Below are 22,299 nucleotides of genomic sequence, written 5' to 3'. Positions count from 1 at the left end.
GCTGGCGCTCAGAGGGCGGGTTGGCAGGCGGGTCTGGAGCTAACATCAAAATGATTGATGGCGGGTTGCGAACCCGCCTCCACGCAACTTTACAAAGTGTCGGGTCTGCGAGGCCCGATCAGACCCGACACCAAGCGGTGGGAGAGCCACGTAAGGCAGTTAATAGCTTGTTAACTGCCTGGGTAATCCTATTTTGCGAGGCTCTTCCCATTTTACTATATTTTTAGCGTGTTCCATGTCATGCGACAAACACGCCAGCTGATTGTGCCGGGTTCAGCAACGAACTGAATAGTTGACAGCTGCTCCTGCAGCATAAAAGCGGATCTGAACATTAGTTCACTTTCAGATGCCAGACTTTGTGTTTTGAGGTTTTGGAACATATTTTGCAGGTTTATTGAGCTTGTAAGTGTTTAATCTGAGATCCATATGCACTGTGACCTCCTTGGAAAACCCTCTCCCCACATTGATTGAGCGCTTATAACATCTCTTCCTCAACTGAGATATATACCAGTGGAATGGGAACCATTTATACCTTCTCATCCTGGTCCTCAGAATCGGAGGAAGAGCAGCCGCGGCAGCAGCAGGACCAGGCACACCAGCAGCAGCAACAACAAGAGCGCCAACCTTATCCTCAATAATCTGATTCTGCACAGGGCAGAGGGCGTCAGTGCAGGGCTGCACCGCACCGCAGGAGATACCCCCAACACAGGGTTTACAGGTAAATGATGAGCTTCCTCAACATGAGTGAGCAGCCGTGCCAAAGGAGGCTGACATCTGCGCAATACTGCACCAACATCTGGAGCCCAGAGGAGCGGGTGGACACTCCTTACCAGTGGCTGTCAAAGTCACCAGCGCACTCAACTTCTTTGCTTCAGGGTCCTTCCGGGGATCAGCAGCAGACATCAACAGCATCTCCCAGTCGGCCGCACACACTTGCATCACGCAAGTTACAAATACCCTCTTTGTAAAGTCATACAATTACATCCACTTCTCCACGGATGAAGCAAGTGTAACCGTGCGTGCAGTTGGCTTTGCAAATATGGCAGGCTTCACAAGAGTGCAGGGCGTCATAGACTGCACACATGTGGCCATTAGGGCAGCCCATCACAACCCAGCTGCAGTTGTGAACCGCAAGGGCTTCCACTCCCTTAACGTCCAGCTGGTATGTAACCACAGGAAGAACATTATGCATGTTTGCGCCAAGTTCCCTGGCAGTTGCCATGACTCGTTCAGCCTGCAGCAGTCCACTGTGCCTCAGCTGTTCAATCCGCCAACCCAACTTTCCGGATGGCTACTTGGAGACGAGGGCTATCCCCTGAAGGCTTGACTAATGACACCGATGAAAAGGCCATCAAACAAAGCTGTGGAGTGTTACAATGTGAGCCACATTTCCACCAGAAGCATCATAGAGCAAACTATCAGCTTTCTCAAAATGCATTTCAGATGCCTCGGCAGATCTGGTGGGGCCCTACAATACGCACCAGCCAGGGTCTCCAGAATCATCGTGGTATGCTGTGCACTGCACAACATCGCACAGCAGTGTGGCTTAGCACTGCCTGAGGAACAAGTGGCACAGCGCACAGCCTCCTCCTCCTCCTCAGAGGAGGAGGCGACAGATGAGGAAGACCTTGCGGAGGCGCATGTGCCAGTTTCACCAGCTCGTGAGCACATTCCTGGCCGTGAGGCAAGTGATACACTTATCCATGCCAGATTCGCGTAAGTTTACGCAGCAAACACATGTGGCTGGCATACGGAAATGAATGTCTGGCCCATGGAAATGAGTGTCTGGTCAACCTTCTTAACACACCATACAGCATCTGTACAATAAACTGTGGTTTCCTATCACTCTCACCACCATCATTACAGATGAAAGGTGCCCTGACCCCTCACTGTGCAACTTCCATTTCTGAGCATACATAGGCCAACTCTTTGAATGTTTGCCATCGCATTTCTTTAATATAATTGAAATAACGATGAGAAACGTAACTTAGTATTAGATCAAAACACCCAAGTGACTAACCTTGTGACTATTTGTGTGTTAACTTTCTCTTACGCATGCTTCTATGTGATGCTTCCCTTGTGGCTCCAGCAGATGTAGAGGCACCTTGCTCATTTCTATGCTGCGCCTGCTTAGATGCCTTTGGCAGGCGTCCCCTGGGTTTGGGAGCCTGGGAGGGCTCCGCAACAGTCTGCTCCTCCTGCGGCTGTACAGGGGCTAAGACGGCCATCTCAGTTGCGTGAGGAATCTGGGGCTCTGACCAAGGGCTCCACAGTGGCATGGGAGTGTGAAAGCTTGGAGAGGAGCCCACACTTCCTTGTTGTCGACCACCAACATCCCTCTCATGGGTTGCCCGCGCTTCACTGCTAGCAAGTAGCTGGAGAGCGCCTTGCTGCACATCAATGGGGCCATCTCTGTACTGACAGTCCACATAACGGGGACGTCCATGTACCTTTGGTTCCTCTCCTCAATAGATGCCCATATATCCTCCATAGCAGACCATCTAGTTAGAAGAGTCACCATGTTGATTTGAGTCTGGCGATTTATGTCCTCCATGGAGGTTGCCATCCTTTCCATGGCGGCACCTACATTCGCCATTGTGTGCACCACGGCATTGTTCATGTTTGAGATGGACTCCTCCATTCTCTGCACACTCACAGTTACAGTGGTTGCAAACCCTGTCAGAGCCTCCTGCACTTGTTCCTGGAGTTCCAGCACCGCTCTCTTTCTAGATGGCCCCAGAGGCACAGCGTCCACATGCAGCTGAGCAGAGCGAGGAGCATCCCGCGCCCTCTGATGATGACTTTCCACTGCTGTCACTGTCGCCATCTGCTGATGCTCACTTGTTAGCTGTGATACACCAGGTGACAACACTACTCTATCTCGTGAATAACCTACCGAGGTGTGCGTATCTGGTGCTGGGTGCACTCAATTCTGCTGACACTGCTCCCTCAGAGGCTGCAGCTTCCTCGGAGGAGTCTTCCGGCTCTTCCTCCTGGACAGTGGGGAGGGGGGCTCTGGATGGTCCTGTGGGGGAGTAAAGGCATGAGTTAGACGTGTGATATTAACGTAGCAGACACATCCCATTGTGCAGATGATCAGAGCTCAATCTATATGAACATTGATATGCCATCAATGACTCAAAGACAAGGATTCAACTGAAGGCTTTTGATCACTAAGAACATAGCAGCATAGCAGGTCTTCCCACATCGGGTTCATCTGGTAGTGAGTGACTCATACAGCTCCTGAGACCTTTATATGGCAAAAGACAGGGGCGTAGCCAATACACACAATAGGAACAAAAGGGTGTGGTTCACACAATACAAGCAGGTAAAATACAAGCAGGTCTGATGAAGGCATATTTCATCACATTCACCCCTTCTACAGATTTAGTCTGTCCGGGGGTGTGATAGTCCTTCCTGAACGTCGCAACAGTACCTCGGGTTCCAACCGGGAGTCCATGGTGCCCTCCTGGGCATACCCGTGTGCCGGGGGTGTTGCAGGTACTTCTGGGGGTGGTGAGGATACCTCTGGGGATGGTGGAGGTTCTTCTGGGAGTGGTGGTGATGGGTCGTCGTCGTCGCTTCCTGCCGAGGCGAGGTCCTTTATGGACACGGTGTCTTCACGCCCGTCGGCGTGCTTGACGTACGCGTACTGTGGGTTTGCGTGGAGTAGGTGTACTGCTTCCACGAGGGGATCCGTTTTGTGGCCCCTCACATGCTTCCGTAACGGACTGTCCCTGGGGTGGAAAGCCACGAGGGTAGGGATACTCCTGAGGTTGATATGCGGGGAAAAACGAACATCTTCTCATGAGGAGTGGCGTTAGTAGCAGTACACAGTAGCGACCTTATCGAGTGGAGTACGTCTGGGAGGACCTCCTGCCAGCGGGAGGTGGGGAGGCCTTTAGACCTTAGTGCTAAGGTGACCGCCTTCCACACTGTCGCGTTCTCCCTCTCCACTTGCCCATTACCCCGGGGGTTATAACTAGTGGTCCGACTCGTGGCTATCCCCTTTGACAGCAGGTATTGGCGCAGTTCATCGCTCATGAACGACGCCCCCGTCAGTGTGGATGTAGTTAGGCATGCCGAACGTGCAAAACAGGTTGCCGAGGCACTTGATGACCGTGGCACTGGTCATATCTGGGCAGGGGTAGGCGAATGGGAAGCGGGAGTACTTGTCCACAATGTTGAGAAAGTACACATTGCGGTCGGTGGAGGGGAGTGGTCCCTTGAAATCTAAGCTCAGGCACTCGAATGGCCGTGTAGCTTTGATCAGGTGGGCTCGGTCGGGTCTGAAAAAACGGGGCTTGCATTCCGCACAGGTGCGGCAGTCCCTGGTCATAGACCGGACCTCCTCGATGGAATAGGGCAGGTTACGGGATTTTATAAAGTGGAATAGCCGGGTGACCCCCGGGTGGCAGAGGCCATTGTGGAGGCCCTGTAGCCTGTCCCCCTGGATGCTGGTACACATCCCTCGTGATAGGGCGTCGGGGGATTCGTTGAGGGCCCCCGGCCTATATATTGTGTCGTACTCAAACGTGGAGAGTTCGATCCGCCACCTGAGAATTTTGTCGTTCTTGATCTTCCCCCTCTGTTTGTTGTTAAACATGAAGGCTACCGACCGCTGGTCGCTAAGCAGGGTGAAGCGTTTGCCGGCTAGGTAGTGCCTCCAGTGCCGCACTGCCTCCACTATGGCCTGGGCCTCCTTCTCTACCGAGGAGTGCCTGATCTCGGGCCCTTGGAGGGTTCTTGAGAAAAAGGCTACGGGCCGCCCATCCTGGTTGAGGGTAGCTGCTAAAGCGAAGTCGGACGCATCGCTTTCGACCTGGAAAGGGATGTTTTCGTCCACTGCCCGCAGCGCGGCCTTCTCAATGTCGTGTTTAATGCTGTTGAAGGCGGCGTGGGCCTCGGCTGTGAGCGGGAAGGACGTTGATTTCAGGAGGGGACGGGCCTTGTCGGAATAATTGGGGACCCATTGGACGTAATAGGAGAAGAACCCCAGGCACCTTTTCAGGGCCTTGGGAGTGTTTGGTAGGGGTAGCTCCCGTAGGGGGCGCAATCGGTCGGGGTCCGGACCGATTTCCCCGTTTTCCACCACGCAGCCCAGGATACAGAGGTGCGTGGTGCTAAAGACACACTTATCCTCGTTGTAGGTGAGATTGAGTCTGAGGGCGGTTTTCAGAAATCTCGCAAGGTTCGAGTCGTGGTCTTGCTGGTCGTGGCCGCAGATGGTGACGTTGTCTAGGTATGGGTAGGTGGCTGTTAACTGGTTCTCATCGACCATGCGGTCCATCTCCCGCTGGAAGACCGAGACCCCGTTCGTTACCCCAAAGGGGACTCTGAGGAAGTGGTAGAGACGTCCGTTCGCCTCGAAGGCGGTGTATGGACGGTCCTCCGGCCTAATGGGGAGCTGGTGGTATGCTGATTTTAGGTCGATGGTGGAAAACACCTGGTATTGCGCGATTTGGTTAACCATATCCGCTATGCGGGGCAGAGGGTAGGCGTCTAGCTGGGTGTATAGATTAACCGTCTGGCTATAATCTATCACCATCCGCTTCTTTTCGCTACCCTTAACTACTACTACCTGGGTGCGCCACGGGCTGGTACTGCATTCGATGATACCCTCCCGCTTGAGTCTTTCTACTTCCGACGCAATGAACCGTCTATCCTCCCAGCTGTACCGCCTACTCTTGGTCGCTATGGGTCGACAGTTGGGTGCGAGGTTGGCGAACAGAGAGGGCGGCTTGACCTTCAGGGTAGCCAGACCGCACACTGTGAGGGGCGGCTGGGACCCAGCGTAGGTAAGCGTGATACTTTGGTGGTGGCACTGGAAGTCCAGACCCAAGATCACACTCACACAGAGATCTGGCATTATCAGTAGTTTAAAATCTCTGTAATCATTGCCTTTTACCGACAACATAACCGCGCAGAAACCTGTAATTTTTGAGGTATGAGTCTTATCGGCCATGGCGATTTTGCCCTGTGTGGGGACTATCGTTAGAGAAAGTCGTTTTACCAGGCTAGGATGAATAAAGCTTTCGGTGCTCCTGCAGTCAATCAAGCATTTAACCTTGTTCCCGTTTACCTCTATGTCCATCATCGATTTAGACAACGGATGTGGCCTGGATTGATCCACTGTGATCGAGGCCACCAGTGGGTCCTGGAGGTCCGTGTAGTCGGGGCAAGATGGTGGACTCCATGAGGGTGGACAAGATGGCTTCCAAGATGGCCGCTCCCACGGCGCGCATGCGGCAGTGGTGGAGTTGGAGGCGGGGTTCCCTCTGCAGACTTTGCTGAAATGTCCTTTCTTCCCGCATTTAAAACAGGTGGTGCCCTTCGCTGGGCACAGATGCCTGGAGTGTTTGTCCTGACCGCAGAAGTAGCATTTTGGGCCCCGATGCATTGCGGCAGTAGTGGGGCTCCTGGGTGGAGGCTGGGGCTCCGATGGTGCTGGGCTGGCCTGAGACCTGGGAGGTGAAGATGGCTTCCAAGATGGCGGCCCCCACGGCGCGCACGAGGCGGAGTGGGCCGCGTGGCCTGGGGAACAGGATTCAGAGTTCCTCTGGGCCATATCCAGCGATCGCGCTATATCTATAGCCTGTTTTAAGTCCAGTCCCTCCTTTTCAAACAGTTTCTGCCGAATATAATTTGAACTGAGGCCCGCAATAAGGGAGTCTCGAATCAGCTCCTCCGTGTACACGATAGCAGACACGGCCTTACAGTTACAGTCTCTGCCCAGTACTTTTAGGTTTAGTATAAAGTCCTCTAGTGACTCACCATGCCGCTGCGTGCGAGTAGTCAGAAGATGCCTGGCGTACACCACGTTTATTGGCCGCGCGTAGTGGGCCTTCAGGATGGTGCAGGCCTCCTCGTAGCTGGTGGCATCTTGGATGAGAGGGGAGACCCGATGGCTCATCCAGTTTCGCAGGATTCCCAGTTTCATGTCTCCAGTAGCGGTTTCGGCTGCGGCTATGGCAGTGGATGAGTTTGCAATGAAAAATTCGAAGCATTGGAACCAGCGTCCGAACTGTGTGGCTGCGTCTGAGGCATGGGGGTCCAGATCCAAGCGCTCTGGTTTCAGGAGTCGATCCATCTTGGTGTTTTAGTGATTAAAATTGATATGCCATCAATGACTCAAAGACAAGGATTCAACTGAAGGCTTTTAATCACTAAGAACATAGCAGCATAGCAGGTCTTCCCACATCGGGTTCATCTGGTAGTGAGTGACTCATACAGCTCCTGAGACCTTTATATGGCAAAAGACAGGGGCGTAGCCAATACACACAATAGGAACAAAAGGGTGTTGTTCACACAATACAAGCAGGTAAAATACAAGCAGGTCTGATGAAGGCATATTTCATCACAAACATCAGATGCCATATCAGTCACTCATGAAATCTAAATGAGAGGGTTGCAAATCTATTTTGTCACCAGCTTGCTCTACTGCACCCGTCTCTCTGTCCCCCACTTCCGGCTCCTCTGCACCTCCGACAATGTCGATAGCAGCCTCCTCAGCGGTGGTTAAGTGCACCATGGAAGGTGGCCCTCCTCCTGTCCGCCCCCTCTCCCTCTTATTGTGGGCTCTCTTTTCCTGCAATGAGGGGCACAAGTGGAGTTTGAGTGAGAATGTTGGAGTGAATGTAGAGAATCCATAGCATAGATGCTTAGAGGGAGACAAAGATGGAGTGAAGTGCCAATACCAAGGGCCCTCCCTGTGCGTTGTTAGTTGTTGCCATTGCATAACAGTGATAGCGAGTGTGAGGGGTGCATAGTAGAATGGTGGAGTGAGTCTGTACATAGAGAGAGAGGGATGGTTAAGGGTGCAAGGGATGTAAGGGTAAGTTGGGACGTGCAGGAGTAGGTTGACAATGCAGAGTGCTGGCGATGAGAAGAGATGGGGAGCAGATTGAAGGTAAGTGTGATGTTATACTCACATTTGCTGAGTGTAGCAGGTCATTGAACCTTTTCCTGCACTGAACCCAGGTGCGTGAGCACAAAGACCTGGCGCTAACCTCCTCAGCAATTTGCAGCCAGGCTGTCTTGGTTTGCTGAGGAGGCTTCCTCCGTCCATTGGAGGGAAACAGAACCTCCTTGCGCCCTCTCACTCCCTCTACAAGAGTATGGAGGGAGTCATCATCGAATCTGGGAGAAGCCTTGGCTCTTGAAGCAGTCATCTCACTATCTGCAACACTGAGAAGCAGCAGAATGTGAATGAAACAAAACAACGCTGCAGGGGCCCCTTGAATGCAGCTGAATGGAAGACGTCAGCAGAGGCGAGCAGCAGACCCGAACCCACTGATTGGGCCGGGTAACGCGCACAGTGGGCTTAATAGGCCCAGTTAAGGCAAAATAGTTATTTCAGAGTGGCTGAAACCAGCAGCGGGACTGGAACCCGCCGACCACCCAACCCGACTCCAACCCGCCGCCTGTGGTAAAATCACGGCCAACGTCACTCATTGTTTCACTGTCGCATTCCCTCTATGGTGGCTGAACATTACATCCAGCAGCACAATTCACTGAGTATGGAATAGGTTTAATTAAATTTGATGCCACAAAAATAATGGCATATTGCCCTTGATATTAAATCATTCCTATCCATTGGTCAAGAGGCTTCATTTTCTTTTTTTTTGTTGTGGCCTAGATTTTGCTGTCTAAGTAAAGGTGAGGCTAACGGCGTTGCCGTTATTTATGCGTATATGCTACAGCAACTTCAGGCGAGGGGCAGTTGCACCGTTAAACGCGGGTAGGTTGCTGCCCGAGTAGTGCTGCTCTGCTGTTAGCTTCACGAAAACAGCATTGCGCCGTCTGCCTCACCATTGAAATGCAGTGAATGACGTGAAGTTGCTGTATTTGCGCGGTAGATACAAACTAAGCTCGGCACAGAAAGTTAAGTCAAGTCATTTCAAGTCTAAGTACTCTTTTTACGATGTATTAAGTGCTAATTACTGCCAATCAACCTCTCTGGCACTGAAAATTACAAGTGCAGAGTCTCATTCCTTCAGATTTTAATTATTGGAGATTTAAAAGATGTAGGCCTAGAAATTCAGTTGGTAGCACCAGCGATTAGCGCCTAAAGAGCCCGAGAATTGGAGCGTTACCCAATTTTCGGGCGGGCGCTGTGAATATAGCGCCACCTCCCATATTGAGTATCCTTTTAGCGCCGGCGCTAACTCTTTGCACGCGCCCACGGGCGCAGGCAGATCATGACGTCATTTCAGTGTGCAACGCCTTTTTGGCGCCCCAGACCGGATATTCGGTAGCGCCCGCAACCTTTCCGCCTGGCGCTATTAGTGACAGGCCCTTCTCGGACTCGGGGAGCGCTACTTAAAGGGGACAGCACTAGTATAAAAGCTGCAGCCATTTGGGCTGGCCATTCTGATCGTTGCTGGAGAGAGTTGCTGACCTTCTGTTGGACAGAACTTTTCTCATTGAGCCTTTGGAGGCACTGGCACTGGCAGCTTGAGGGCCCGGCTCCCGAGCTGGTGATGCAGCATCTGAAAGCAGGGAGGTGGAAGAGTGGCTTTAGCAAAAGGACAGCTTGGCAGCAAGGGATGCCAGATTGCAGCAAGGCTATGACATGGGTCCACAGTGAGAAAGCATGCTGGCTGGGGGAACAAGTGGAAGGAGACAGCTGTAAAAGGTGAGAACCTTACCATCGCTGTCGACAATGGGGTCAGCAGCTGCAGTGGTTACAGGACCACTCAGACGTCCTCCAAGAATCTGGTGGACTGTCTCCTCGAGATCCGTGAGGGTGACCACTTGTGGAGGTCCTCCACCGGTGCGAAGCTGGTCTTTGCCAACCCTCGCCAGCTTGGACTGCAGGGGAAAGGAGGGGAAGTTATGTTACCTGATGCCCTGAGTGATCATCTCATGCCCCCCATGGTGCAAGAGCCCTTACATGACGCCTTGAGTCAAATGTGCATGTGTGTGCCCAGAAAGGGCCATGGGTGCTTGCTGGCAGATGGCCAATGGGGCACAGGCCACCCTATAGCCATAAAGTCAGGTGCAAATGAAGGGATGCAGAAGTTTGCAGAAACAACACCCACCCTCACGACCCGAGTGAGGTCATTGAATTTCTTTCTGCATTGGACAGAGCTCCTGGTCACCATGCTGCTGGAGTTGACCCTCTGGCATACATCCCTCCAAGCTCGTCGGTAGTCCTTATGATTCGGCCTCCTGCCATTGTCTGGGTAGAGAACATCTCGCCGGCGCTCCACTGCGGCCACCAATTGCTCCAGAGCCTCATTGGTGAAGCGCTCTGCTCTCTGTCTCACCTTCTCCATCTGGTCCAAGATTTTAGCACCAGAGAAGGGCCTGCGCTGATTCTGAGGCCTGCAAGGCGCAGAGTGTGGATGCTGAAGCTGACTGACCCACCCCTTTAAGAGCTGGCCGGCGCCTGGAAGTCTCGTGGTCATCGGTAATTGAGAGCACCTGCGCTGCGCCCGTCCGCTCTGATATTGGGTTGCGCCGGAAGTTTAGCGCCTTAGGAGTCCCGTGTAATGCCTGAATTCGCGCCTCAATCACCTTTAGGGGCGATGCAACCCAATATCGCGCCAGGTGGCGATAAGTTACGTCTGGCTATAAACTTCGCGCTGCGCCAATTCTACCGCCCCAAGCGGGGCTATACCCAATTTCTAGGCCGTAAAATTTAAAAATATTTACTTTAGTTTAACTTTTCGTTTCTTTTTTTTCTCACTCTTATGCAATCCTACTTTCCCTCTTTATTTCTCTTTCTCGGCCTGATTTGACATTGAATTCACCCTCTCTAACTTACACTTCCTTCTCAGTCCTTGCGCTGTTTATTTCGCAATCCTTCAATCTGATTGGTTATGGAGATACGCAGTTGCTTGACCTGTTCACTCAGGTCCTGGTGGCCTGGTTCCCTCGCTGTGACATTATCAACTCGCACTTTCAGCAACTTGCCATGCAAAACATTTAAAAAACTAAACGTGCAAGGGCACGTCTAACTAACGGCTGTTAGATGGCCTGCTACAGCAAAATTTGGCATTTGTGTTTTCATTCAACATTTCAACTTCCTTGTGACCTGAAACACCCTTTGATGATGCAAACTGTGCCCCAGCACTGGATTCTTCCTACTGTTAGCTGGTGTTCTTGTGAAGGAAACATGCTATTTGTCATATGTCGTTTTTTATATCTATGGGATAGAATTCTGTTGTGTAGTATTAGTAAAAAAAAGCATTAACATGTGAAATTCTTCCATCCGCTATTTTAACAAAGAGCCTTGATGCGTTTTTTAAAAATTCTAAATGCGTTAACACCTTTTGTTAAAATATCAAAGGAAGTTCATACAAATGCATGTGCTTTTGTTACTAATATCACAAAACAATATCAACCCAATGGACTCCTAACAAGCAACCACTAATTATGGACAAGGTTCTTTTGAAAGCATTACTATGACTAGTGCAATAGTTCACAACTCTCACTTGCTCCCTACTTTATCACATTGACTGCTGTCCCTATTTACATTAGAACAACTCAGATTATGGGGTGATATGATGGAAGCATTTAAAATTATGAAAGGATGGGCCAGGGTAGATAGAAGTAGACTGTTTCCAGTAGTTGAGATGTCTAGAACAAGGGCCATAGATACAAGATTAAATGTAAGGGATTTAGACCAGAAAGTAAGATAAACTTCTTTGCGAGGCTGTGGAATTCACTTCCAGGGTTCGTGGAAGACATTCAATATTAGATTGGATAGGTGGATGGAGGAAAAGGGGAGGAAGTGATATGGGATCAGGGTGGGTAAATGTGATTAGGATTTTTTACTCATATTCAGGGTAAATGCCAACATGGACTGGTTGGACCGAATGGCTTGTTTCCGTGTTGTAACTTTGGTGTTTTTCTATGTATATACTGTGTTGACTGAATGGTTGAAATCTCATTAAATAGCACTGAGAAGATGCGTGTTCCTTCTACATTCCCCAGCATGGAACATCTATCAGAAGAAAACTTTACTCCACTTTTAAATTATTTTCCTCCCTTCTATTAATTCCTCTTTCAATGGCTGGAATACCAAGTAAGGAAACTGCTCGCTAGTATAGTCCAATCCACCACGTTTACTGATCTTTAGTATAGCTTCAAAACGAAACACACAAAAGCATCTGAATGCAGCCGCATACTCTCAGTGTCATTGATTTTTGGTAATAGATAAGTGCTTTTAAGCAAATTTATGTTCCAGATATGAGCAGCATATATTATAGCATGACACTACATTACGTGGGATTATTGCCAGCACCTTTCACATTCCTCTAAATCAACATTTGGATTAAATGGATTGCGATTGATTTTTTTAACTATTGGGGATTGGAATTTCTATGATGGATTTGATTGCTCAAAGAACCAGGGAGATATGTACAGCAAAGTATAATTTGTCACTGTCTCCTTCTTCCGGTCTCTCATTAGAATTCATCTCCTGTTGGGCCTCACCACTGTTTTTTGATAGCTTTCTCCGTCAGTGAAAAGGGTGGGGCAGTAGAATGCTGACTTCTCTACTGCTGCTCACAGCAGCACGCCACAGTCTGCTCACAGCATTTGTGCTTCAAAGTGTAGGACTTGTCCTCCCCTGGGCTCCACATGCAAGCCAGCTCAAGAATTGGCTCGCACCACCAGCTGAAGGCCATCAAACGCAGTGGGAGTCAAGGCTGGGGTTTAAACCTGTGTTTGAATGAAATGCTAATACTATACTATTAGAGCCACCTGCTGCCTCTATCACCAGCTTTTTAAAATGCTAAATGCAGGAAATTACCTTCAGCAATATTATACCATAACATTGTAAATGGGCTAACACCTCTGTGAAAATAGCAGAGAGGGGAATTTGATACGAGTGTGTTAAGCGTTCACACAATAATAGTAATTTTTAGCCTCATATCAAGTGTGATTGTATAAGTCCGCACTGCCTCGCCCACCATGTCGGAACTTTGGTTGCACGCTGCCCACAATCTTTCAGCCGTTAATAGTCAAAAAATCATGGGCGCAGTGCATGCCTGAATTTCTGATAGGTCCTGCTAGCAGGCAAGGACCCACCCTAGCAGCATGGACTGATAAGATCACTACTATAGTGTACATGTTCTACAACTGTGTACATTTCATTGAAAGGTTAAACTCCTATAAGCTTGATTAATAACTCCACTCATATAAACTCTGGCTGTTTTCCACAAAACACTGAAAGCCAAAGCCTACTGCTTCAACATTTTGAACACTTCCGAGCACTGATTTCTCTGGAGAAGTTACTTCTGTTGTGTACAGCTCCTTCAGTTTTGTTTTTCGTGCTTTTTGCAACTGAATTGATCCAGTTATTCCTTTTTAACAAAGACTTGCCCATTTGTAAAAAGAAAAAAAATTCTTCTGGCAAACAAATTGAAAACAAACAAATTAATTTAAAATATAATAAAAATCTTCATCGGTCAGCCTCAAAGAGTTAAATTTGTTTTAATTACTTTTACTAGGCCTTTGTTTTGATTATTTTAATATTTCCCTGATGTTGACAGCACGAGAGAATAAATTGTTCTTTCTGCACTGGGTCTGCACCAGGTGATATTTCCATTCTAAACACGTTCAGTCCAAGTGCTCTGAGTTAGTGCTGAGATTGCTGAATTGGCTTTGCATCAGGGGAATACAATGATCTCAGAATAGTGACGTTCATGACTGATGACTCTTATTAACCACCACTGGAAGGTGACCTTCATATCAGAGGAGCTGAATTCAAATGCAGACTGGCTAATATCAGTAGCTTTTTAAAAGCAAGGTTATTCATCCTCTAATGTTCTTCCTTCCTCTTTTGAGGGTACTGACCCCTCACTGTGGTATGGTTCCGTGAGCATCAGGGACTGTCTAGCATCTCAACCAATTGACCATTCTTCATGTCTGAGGCTATATAGTGAGTGTCGGCTGTCTGGTTCAATCCTTACCTGATGCCCATACATGAATTAAGAAAAAAATCTGTCTGATCTTTCCTCTCCCTAAATGAGGTCCTCTGAGGTCAAAATATTAATGGCCCAGAAATTCGGGTCTCCACGGGTGAGTACGCACAGGGTACTCACCCGTAAGCCCAATGGAAGTGCCGGTTTCCTGCATGCACTGCGCATGCGCGGGAAACCGGCACTTCCGTTCCCCTGAAAGCAGGGGTTCAGAGGTCGAACACGTGCGCGGGGGAGGCTGCGCGTGCGCATCGAACTTCATTTTTTTTTTACAGGTTTTCCCAGGAAGGTAAACCTGCAGAAGTTAGAAATGTAAAAAGCAGGCGTAAGGCCTGCTTTTTACAAGGTAAGTGGTGAATTAATTAAAATTAAAACATTTTTCCAACAGGTTTATTATTTTTAAATACTTTAAAGCAAGGTAAGTTTATTTTTAGCCCTGTTAGAAAATAAAATTATTTTTTTCAAAAATTTAAATTATTGTTTAAAATAGTTATTTCATGTAATTTATAGTTTATTTAAAAAATGTGGTTTTTAAAAAATTTATTTGAAGATTTAGTGATGTTTTGTAAGAAGAAGGGGCCCGTAGTATTTCTAAGTTTGACAGCACTTCCTGTCAGACTTATGAATGAAGCATTCCCTGCTCCAATTGGCTCCCCATGGCCCACGTGATCCCAGGGGACGCATCGAACTAACTGCGCCCCTGGGATACGTAAGCACTGCGCGCTGGCAGCTACACCAGGCCCCGGATCGGAATTCCACGGGGGCCCACAGCTCAACGGCCAGCGCGCAAGGTAAGTGCAGGTCGGGGGCTTGCACTCGCGGGAAGCCCCCGACCCGAACTTCTGGGCCAATATGTTCGTAAGTGCAAGGTGAACAAAATGAGTTGTTGTTGACTAATTGCATCCATGAATAGGCATTATAGCCCATTAAGTTTACCATTGGTCTTAATTTAAATGAGGAGTGTTATGCACATTACAAGCTATATTAAAAATGCACCCATCAAAAGTCAAGTGCGGCATTACTTGAATTTATACAGTGTGCTGTCACTGGGAGTAACAGAGTAATCGAGTTTCATAGTCAATTGCAAGGCTGCACCAACCAATAGATGATCTAAACCATTCTCTGCTAAAATATGTCATTATTTAAAATTGTTTCCATCCAAGCTGAACCACAGTGGAACACACTGTGATTGCAATATACTGGCTCGGAATTTCTTGGAATGTTTCGGCATAAAAGCGAAGTTGCTCCATTTCTTGCAAGAAAATTTACGCAAGCGACTTAAGCCAATTTTACGCCGAAACATTGCTATGCCCGAATTTCCTCGATCATTAGCGTTGCTCCCAAGTTACATTTGCCAAAACCCTACTTAGCTGATTAACATGGTTCCTCCCCCATGTAAAAGACAAGAGAACGCAAGTTTCCTGCACTTGCGTCCGTTCTAAATGGGCGTAAGCTTACAACTAAAATTTTAGGCACGGCAGGACCCAAAGTCACTATTTCTGATATTTGGTAGTGATCTTTCAACGAATGGTTTTAAATTTCTCCATACTGAGACCCACATTGTATTCTCTGCATCTTTGAATTATTCCTCATGGCATCTGAATCTGTTACATTAAAAAGGGAAAAGCTTCCACAATTGCATTTGCTTAAACATGCTGTGCTTAATGTGCATAAATGATGGTTTGATGGCTTCAATCTTTAATTTTCATAACATCTATAAGGTAAAGAGAGAACATGGCGTACGTTCCTTGGGCCCTGATTATTTCCGCTGATTTTCGTTTGCTTTACATTGGTTTTTACGTTCCGCCATGTGCTCGTGAGATTCTCAGGAAACTTCAGTGTAAGTTGCCAAGTTGCCATCAGAAAGATCGGCGTAGAAACCGGAATGAAGTTGGATCGAGGAAACTGCGGCCCACTACGTCACACGATAATCGGTACACGTCTGTGCCATAATGCTCCGCGTGCCCAGTCTTGCTTACATCATGTGGAGAAGCACTTCCTCATAAAGAGCAAGAAACATCAGAGGGCAAGAGTTATCCCATACTGCTTTTGTAAGCTTGTAGCAATCAGTTTGACGGGCACTAGCAGATAACTGGGACCAAATCATCTGCCCATCTATTTGGTGGGGGTTACTGCATGGTGTGGAATGCACTATGAAAGGGTAAAGGAGAAAATGTCATACAAAAAAGGAATTCTTGCTCTCAACAACAAAATCATTTCCATCCATATGCGAAGTGCATCCGACAGGCAATTTTAACAGTTTGCACTCCCATGAATAAGGCTTCACAAGATAAATGTTACACAACCTTTTAGCTGAAGGTATGAAATAGATTTTACCAAAATACAAATAAGTTAAAATATTTGCTGTGACTAGCTTTTTGAAACTCTCAACCTCTAATTCTCTTCCTTCTCTCCTGAAGATCCTGACACCTTGTCAGGGTGTAGTTCCAAGGGTACCAGGTGGTCCCTGGTACCTTACCCTAGTGGACATTCTTCGTGTGTGATTTTGGACAGTGACAGGATCAATTCCAACTTTGTCGGGGCGCAAAATAGGTTTACTTGGAAAGGAAAATTTGGGCAGGGTGTCTAATAGGTGCCCCTGCCAAAGTGGAATTTTACATCCCCCCCACCCTGAGGGGGAAAAACTCAGTTGTTTGTGCCTCCCGTTAACGCCTTAAGAGGGCGCTAATGGGGCGCAAAGCAACTAGCGCCCGGGCGCGGCGCTGTTTGCGCCGCTCGCGAAATTAACTAGACATTTTGCGGCAGCGCTAAACACTACTGCCACGATCTCCTGCGCCGGCAGATCGTGATGTCAGTTGAGTGCGCAACGCCCCAGACTGGATATTGAGTGGCGCCCCTTGCCTTACCACCTGCCGCTAGCAACGACAGGTTGAGGGGAGAGTTTTGCAGTCAGAAAGGGACTGGGGGAGCGCTATTTAAAGGCGACTGCTTCCTGCCTTTTTTTGTTGGTGACATTTTTGCACCACGCATTCTGAGAGAGAGAGAGAGAGACTTCTGGAGAGATTCAACGCTGTGTGAAGGAGTTTTGAGTACTGAGCAGCATTTTGCAGGTTCATTTTGATTTGCCCTTCCTTGCTTCGCCAGCACTCTGAGGTAGCGCCTCGCTCCTCGGCCTTTGCGCCTTAAGACAGGTATGAAGTGCCTGATTTAGCGCTCCAATCACCTCCAGGGGCGATAAAAGCCAAGTTTGCCGTCGGAGGCGATAATTAGCGGCAGGCGCTAAACTTTGCGCACGGCCGATAATGGCGCCCCAAACGGGGCGATACTGAATTTTTCCCCCTGAGTCTTTTCCTCCTTGAGTGTTGCTCAGCTGTGAGGCCACCACACCAAAGCTCAACCCTGTGCTCACTTGATGTCCACTATCTGATGGACATTGCACATGGGTGAAAATATATCAGAAAAAGTATAGTGAAAGGCCCACCTAACAATCTTTGGGAATCTCACACTCTTCCTTCTATTGAATTATACCATTTATCTACTTACTTTTCCGTGGTCATTCTTGCTATGTTACAGCAAGATATCTGCTGCACCAGTATTACTGTATTCACGCCTGGGGTAGTGTGAGCTTTTACTCATGAAGTAACAGAATAGGCAGTGCTTGCTGCATTTTGTCCATTGATTATTATGATGCAAGTCTATAAAGCTAGTCAGGTAACAAAATAAATCACAGCACCATCAGCCATTACATAATTCAGAAAGAACACGCACTTGACCTTCTGAATACTATAAAATGAAGTGTAAAATCCACTAAATCCACTGTTCAGTCACCATAGTACTATAATTATTCCTCTAAATTTTCAGTCAAACGTGGAATTACTTTGAAGTGTTAAGGGAAAAGCAAATTAAAGTTTATTAAGCTATTTTTGCTCAGTGCCGTCTCTTTTTATCTTTCTCGCTGAATATACACGATGATTTTATCTTTCTGCATCAAGAGTCAACATGATGCATTTTTTTGTGATCTCTAGGGTGCAGGCAGACCCATCAAAGTCTAAGTAACTGTTCCTCCTTGAGTGCAGCTACATTCTTTCAGGAGGCCCTGGGGTAGAAGGCATGGCGTCTAGACATTGATGTAAAGCAGCATTAGGTATCTCTGGAGACTAAGCATGTTGCAGAAAGCCTTCTTAGTTGGGCGCAATCTAATGCGGATGACTATTAACGATATCAAAACTGTAAGGGTGCTTAATGGGGCCTCAGTAAACGAGAAGACAAAGTTAAAATATCCACCTGGGACTTTCTAAACATATTTTCACAAATTATTGATAAATTTCCTTTTGACAGTGAGCCACTTCTTTACTCCATTGCAGCTCTAATCAGGTCATTCAGGAGACCAACATTATTTAATAGCAGTTAAAAGCATGTCCTGCAAGAAAAAGACTGAAACCATCATTTGAATCTCCTCATATTTGGTGTCCTAAATTTCAATTTGTTTTATCTAAGGGATAACTTTAAAGTAACCTTGATTGAAATCATTATCATCATCGCTGTCACTGACTGGATGTAATATCCTGTTATTAACGATAGGCCGGTCAGCAATGCTGAAAGCTTAGCCAGCACATTTTAGTAAAGACAACTGCAGTTAAAGATTTTCCAAAGGAAATAAAAAAGCAAATCAGATTTTTGAGATTAAAACATAGGCCATGGCAAAAATAGATTGCTCTCACACTAGGAGTGAGAACTAGAGGCACAGGGTAAGCAACTAAGAGAGGAAAAGCCAAATGAAACAGATTATGCTACAGGGTTTCTTCACCTGGAACAAATCAGTTTGTTGTAATTTTATGCTGCATCGAGTCCCACAAGTCCACATCCATGTGACTATTACAATGGCTGGGCTCCGCAGTGAAGCCAGAAAGACTTAACAGGATATTACATCCAGTCAGGATCCTACAGATAAAAAAAAACTAGCAGTGAATGAAAAAGACAGCGAGCGCTGCTCTGATCCTGACAGTATTACCAGGCCACTGCAGCATGGATTGAAGCCGACAACAGTAAAATCGCTCCTACCTGCAGTCTGGCCTTCAGTCACAGACTCCTTCTCAGACATTGTAGTGAATCCAGTCAAAACCTGCAGTGCCTAAAACCTTTTAACCATCAGGCTGGCAGAAGCTCTAGCTCACTGTGCAACCTCTGCCATTGAATAATTGCAATCTGGCTGAATTGCAGTTTGTCTCTAATCTACTAAAACAAGCTTTTCCTTTTTAACCCCTCTCTCTCTCTCTCTCCCCACAAATGTCTTTTCGACAGATAGGCCAGTGAAGCCTCAGTCTTTGACCCCCGCCTCCACCATGCTAAAAAGACTTTCTTGTTGAAATTAGCCCAAACGTAAGGGTAGAAATGAGCTGCTTGCACTCTAGCTCCTCATGTTTCTGCAGAGCTCCGCCTCCTGAATATGCTCATACACAGTGTCAGCACTTGCAGGGAAGGGCTTCCTATGCTGCAGTAAATGACTGAGCGGCAGCAGCAGTCTGGCAGGGTGGACCACAGCGAGAGAAATAATTAAAATCTCAAAGTAACTGCACAAGATTGATCAGATTATTTTTAAATCTTCTCGATTTCATTATCTAGTGCGGTGCTTGTCAATCTTAATTCAGTTCCCCTTGAAATGTGCACAAGCCATAGTTTTATGCACAAGCAAGTTTAATTGCAGGAACACGCTGCAGCAAGACTCTTAGTTATATTGACCGTAGCTTAATCATGCCTTTAGTCTTATATATAAAGTGCTGTACACTATGCAGGAACAGTTATTCCCTATATTTAACTGTACAGGAAACATGTCTAATGCAGAGACTGGGTGAAACAACAGTGGTGTATACACAGCTGCTCCAAGTCCTGTTGGTCTTCAGTTAAATGCTCCCAGCCCTTCCTGCCCCATATGTTATTCAGTTAACATTCATATCATTTTCCAGTGGGTTTCACTTCCAAACCACCTCTCAAGCCTCATGAAAATAACAAGAAGCCGCTTTTATTCTGCTATGGGTGTAACTGCTACAAATTAGAGATTATGGCCTAGAAATTCAGTTGCTTGCGCCACCAGTTTGCGCCCAAAGAGGCCACTCAGAGGCTTTAGCGCCACTGGCCACAACCACCGCGATATTTAGCGGGGCGCTAATGGCGGCGTTAGCCTGTAGCGCTGCGCCGCCACCGATGACGTCATCGGTGTGCGCAGCGCCCCACTACTGCCCCGAACGCCATATTAGGTCGCGCCCGCCTCTTCCGCGCCGGCCGCAAATAGCGACCGGTACACAGGGGCCAACCTGTGGCGGTAGTGGCGCGAGTTAAGATGGAGGTGCGGCCGGCCGCTTTTTCGGCGGCCGCCTGCCCGCACCTCCATCCCCGGCCTCCTACACCACCCCCCCGCGGCATTGCCGGCTGTTTCCCGAGAGCCCGGCACTTCTCCTTGGTGCCGGGCTCATTTGCCGGCACTTGCGAGCGGGGATCGCGCTGTTGCAGGCACCTCCCCCTTAACAGTGGGAGGAAGGCCTGCAGTACCGCAGCGTGCCGTGCCGCAGCGGGTGGCGCTGCGGCACTTTGCGCGCTGATATTCAGTTTCAGCGCCCCAAGCGGGGCGCGGGAAGCCTCGTTTAGCGGCCGGCTTCCATTTGGGGCGCAGAAACTGAATATCCCGATGGCACAAGTGGCTCCGCGCGCAGCGGTAATTCCGGCGCCCAGGCGAGCTTGGCGCCCCAAACTGAATTTTTAGCCCTATGTACTGAAAGCTCAAACGCTGATCAGGAACAACATCAATGGATTCAATATTTAAAAGCCTAAATGCATCAAGATTTCGATGTTTCATGCTTCTGATGGCTCGGTTGGCAGGTGCGTTGCTCAGCATACCACCGAGCTCCCAGTCCAGAAATGCCTAGATTTGAAAATTCTCATCATTGTGATCAAATCTCTCCACAACCTTGCCCCTCCCTATCTATCTCTGTAACCTCCTCCAGCTCCACAACCCTCTGAAATCTCTGTGCTCCTCCAATTCTGCCCTCTTGAGCAGCCGCGATTTTCATCGCTCCACCATTGGTGGCCGTGCCTTCGGCTGCCTAGGCCCGAAGCTCTGGAACTCCCTCCCTAAACCTCTCCGTCTCTTTACCTCGCTCTCCTCCTTGAAGGCGCTCTTTAAAATTTACCTGTCTCGATATCTCCTTATGCGGCTCGCTGTCAAATTTTGATTGATACCGTTCCTGTGAAGCACCTTGGGACGTTTTACTATGTTAAAGGCGCTGTATAAATGCAAGTTGTTGTTGTAAAGCAGAAGGGTCCTGGGTTCGAATCGTGCCCAGTGATGAGCCAGCTGATCTCAGGCAGGGCGTTACTGGGCTAGAAAGGGAGCAGGGGGAAATCAGCCACTATTCTTGATCAATATCTAATGACTCATGCTAAAAATGCATATATGTGGATGTTGGGTGAAGAGAGGATGAGGCACAGCTGCAGTGCCCCAGAGTACAAATAGCCTGTTGATATTCAGGGGCTGATTTTCTGAACTGTACCCTAAATGCATTTATTTTTGTGGTGCTCAGCAGGGGGAAATGTACAGAGATCCATTAAGCTAGATCTCTACCACCTTTGTGTCTTTCCAAGATCTCCAGGGCTTCCCCTGAAGGGAAGGTGGAGTGGATTTACACTGACAACAGTAAAACCTCTCCTAACTGCAGTCTGGCCTTCAATCACAGACTCCATCTCGTACATTGTATTGAATCCAGTCAAGACTGTGCGGTGCTTAAGACAGTTCAGCTATTAGACTGGCAAAAGCTTTAGTTCACTATGAAAGGCGTGGTGCTAGCACAGAATTCACACTGGCATCTCTGTCACTCAACAGTTCTTGTGTCTGTGCACAGAGTCCGAGGCTGGATAGCCTCCCCCAAGAGGTCGACTCAGAACAGTGAACATCTCTAATCCCTCCCCAGCTGATGCTTGAATTTCGCTTTGACGGGCACAATGCTTTGGATTACTGAAGTGGCCAATACAATTGCAAATAGTGCTGGGACCTCAGCAATAGTAAACTTTATACTATCAGCCATCCGCCCTTCCCATTCTCACAGGAATGGAGTTAACAGACTTCGCCACAGTGTCAATAGGGGGAATTTTAACCTCAAGAATGGGTGGGTTGGGGGCAGGTGAGAAGTAATAATTTTTTCAATCTCAAATTGGACCCCTACCCGACCCTAACCTGCCCACTTCCAATTTTAACAGAGGCGGGTCAGGGGTCAGGTGACCAATCTGTTCTCAGGAGGCGGGTCGGTCGGTAAAATCTTTTAAGGAGGCTGCGTGTCTCAATTTTAACAGGCTTTTTACCTTTTAACCCTTTTCAACTGGGTTTCCCAAGCCTCTGGAAGCCCAGCAGGTAAAA

At 48.1% G+C, this 22,299-nt stretch overlaps 1 protein-coding gene across 3 annotated transcripts in view; it reads right to left on the bottom strand.

Annotated features, from left to right (window-relative positions):
- hspa12a (heat shock protein family A (Hsp70) member 12A) overlaps positions 1-19,344 on the bottom strand; it is a 155,591-nt gene extending 136,247 nt beyond the window's left edge. For all 3 annotated transcript variants that reach the window (XM_085994411.1, XM_085994413.1, XM_085994414.1), the window contains exon 1: positions 18,957-19,344. In XM_085994411.1, coding sequence (XP_085850537.1) covers positions 18,957-18,996 — 40 coding nt within the window. In that variant the 5' untranslated portion in view covers positions 18,997-19,344. The remainder of the gene's footprint in view (positions 1-18,956) is intronic.
- Positions 19,345-22,299: the final 2,955 nt, after the last annotated feature.

The sequence above is a fragment of the Somniosus microcephalus genome, chromosome 8 (assembly GCF_052327205.1).
Source record: "Somniosus microcephalus isolate GS21.2 chromosome 8, FLI_Smic_1.0, whole genome shotgun sequence".
Classification (NCBI taxonomy): Eukaryota; Metazoa; Chordata; class Chondrichthyes; order Squaliformes; family Somniosidae; genus Somniosus; species Somniosus microcephalus.
Note: the sequence above shows the minus strand (reverse complement) of the source record. Positions and strands in the feature narration are given on the sequence as shown.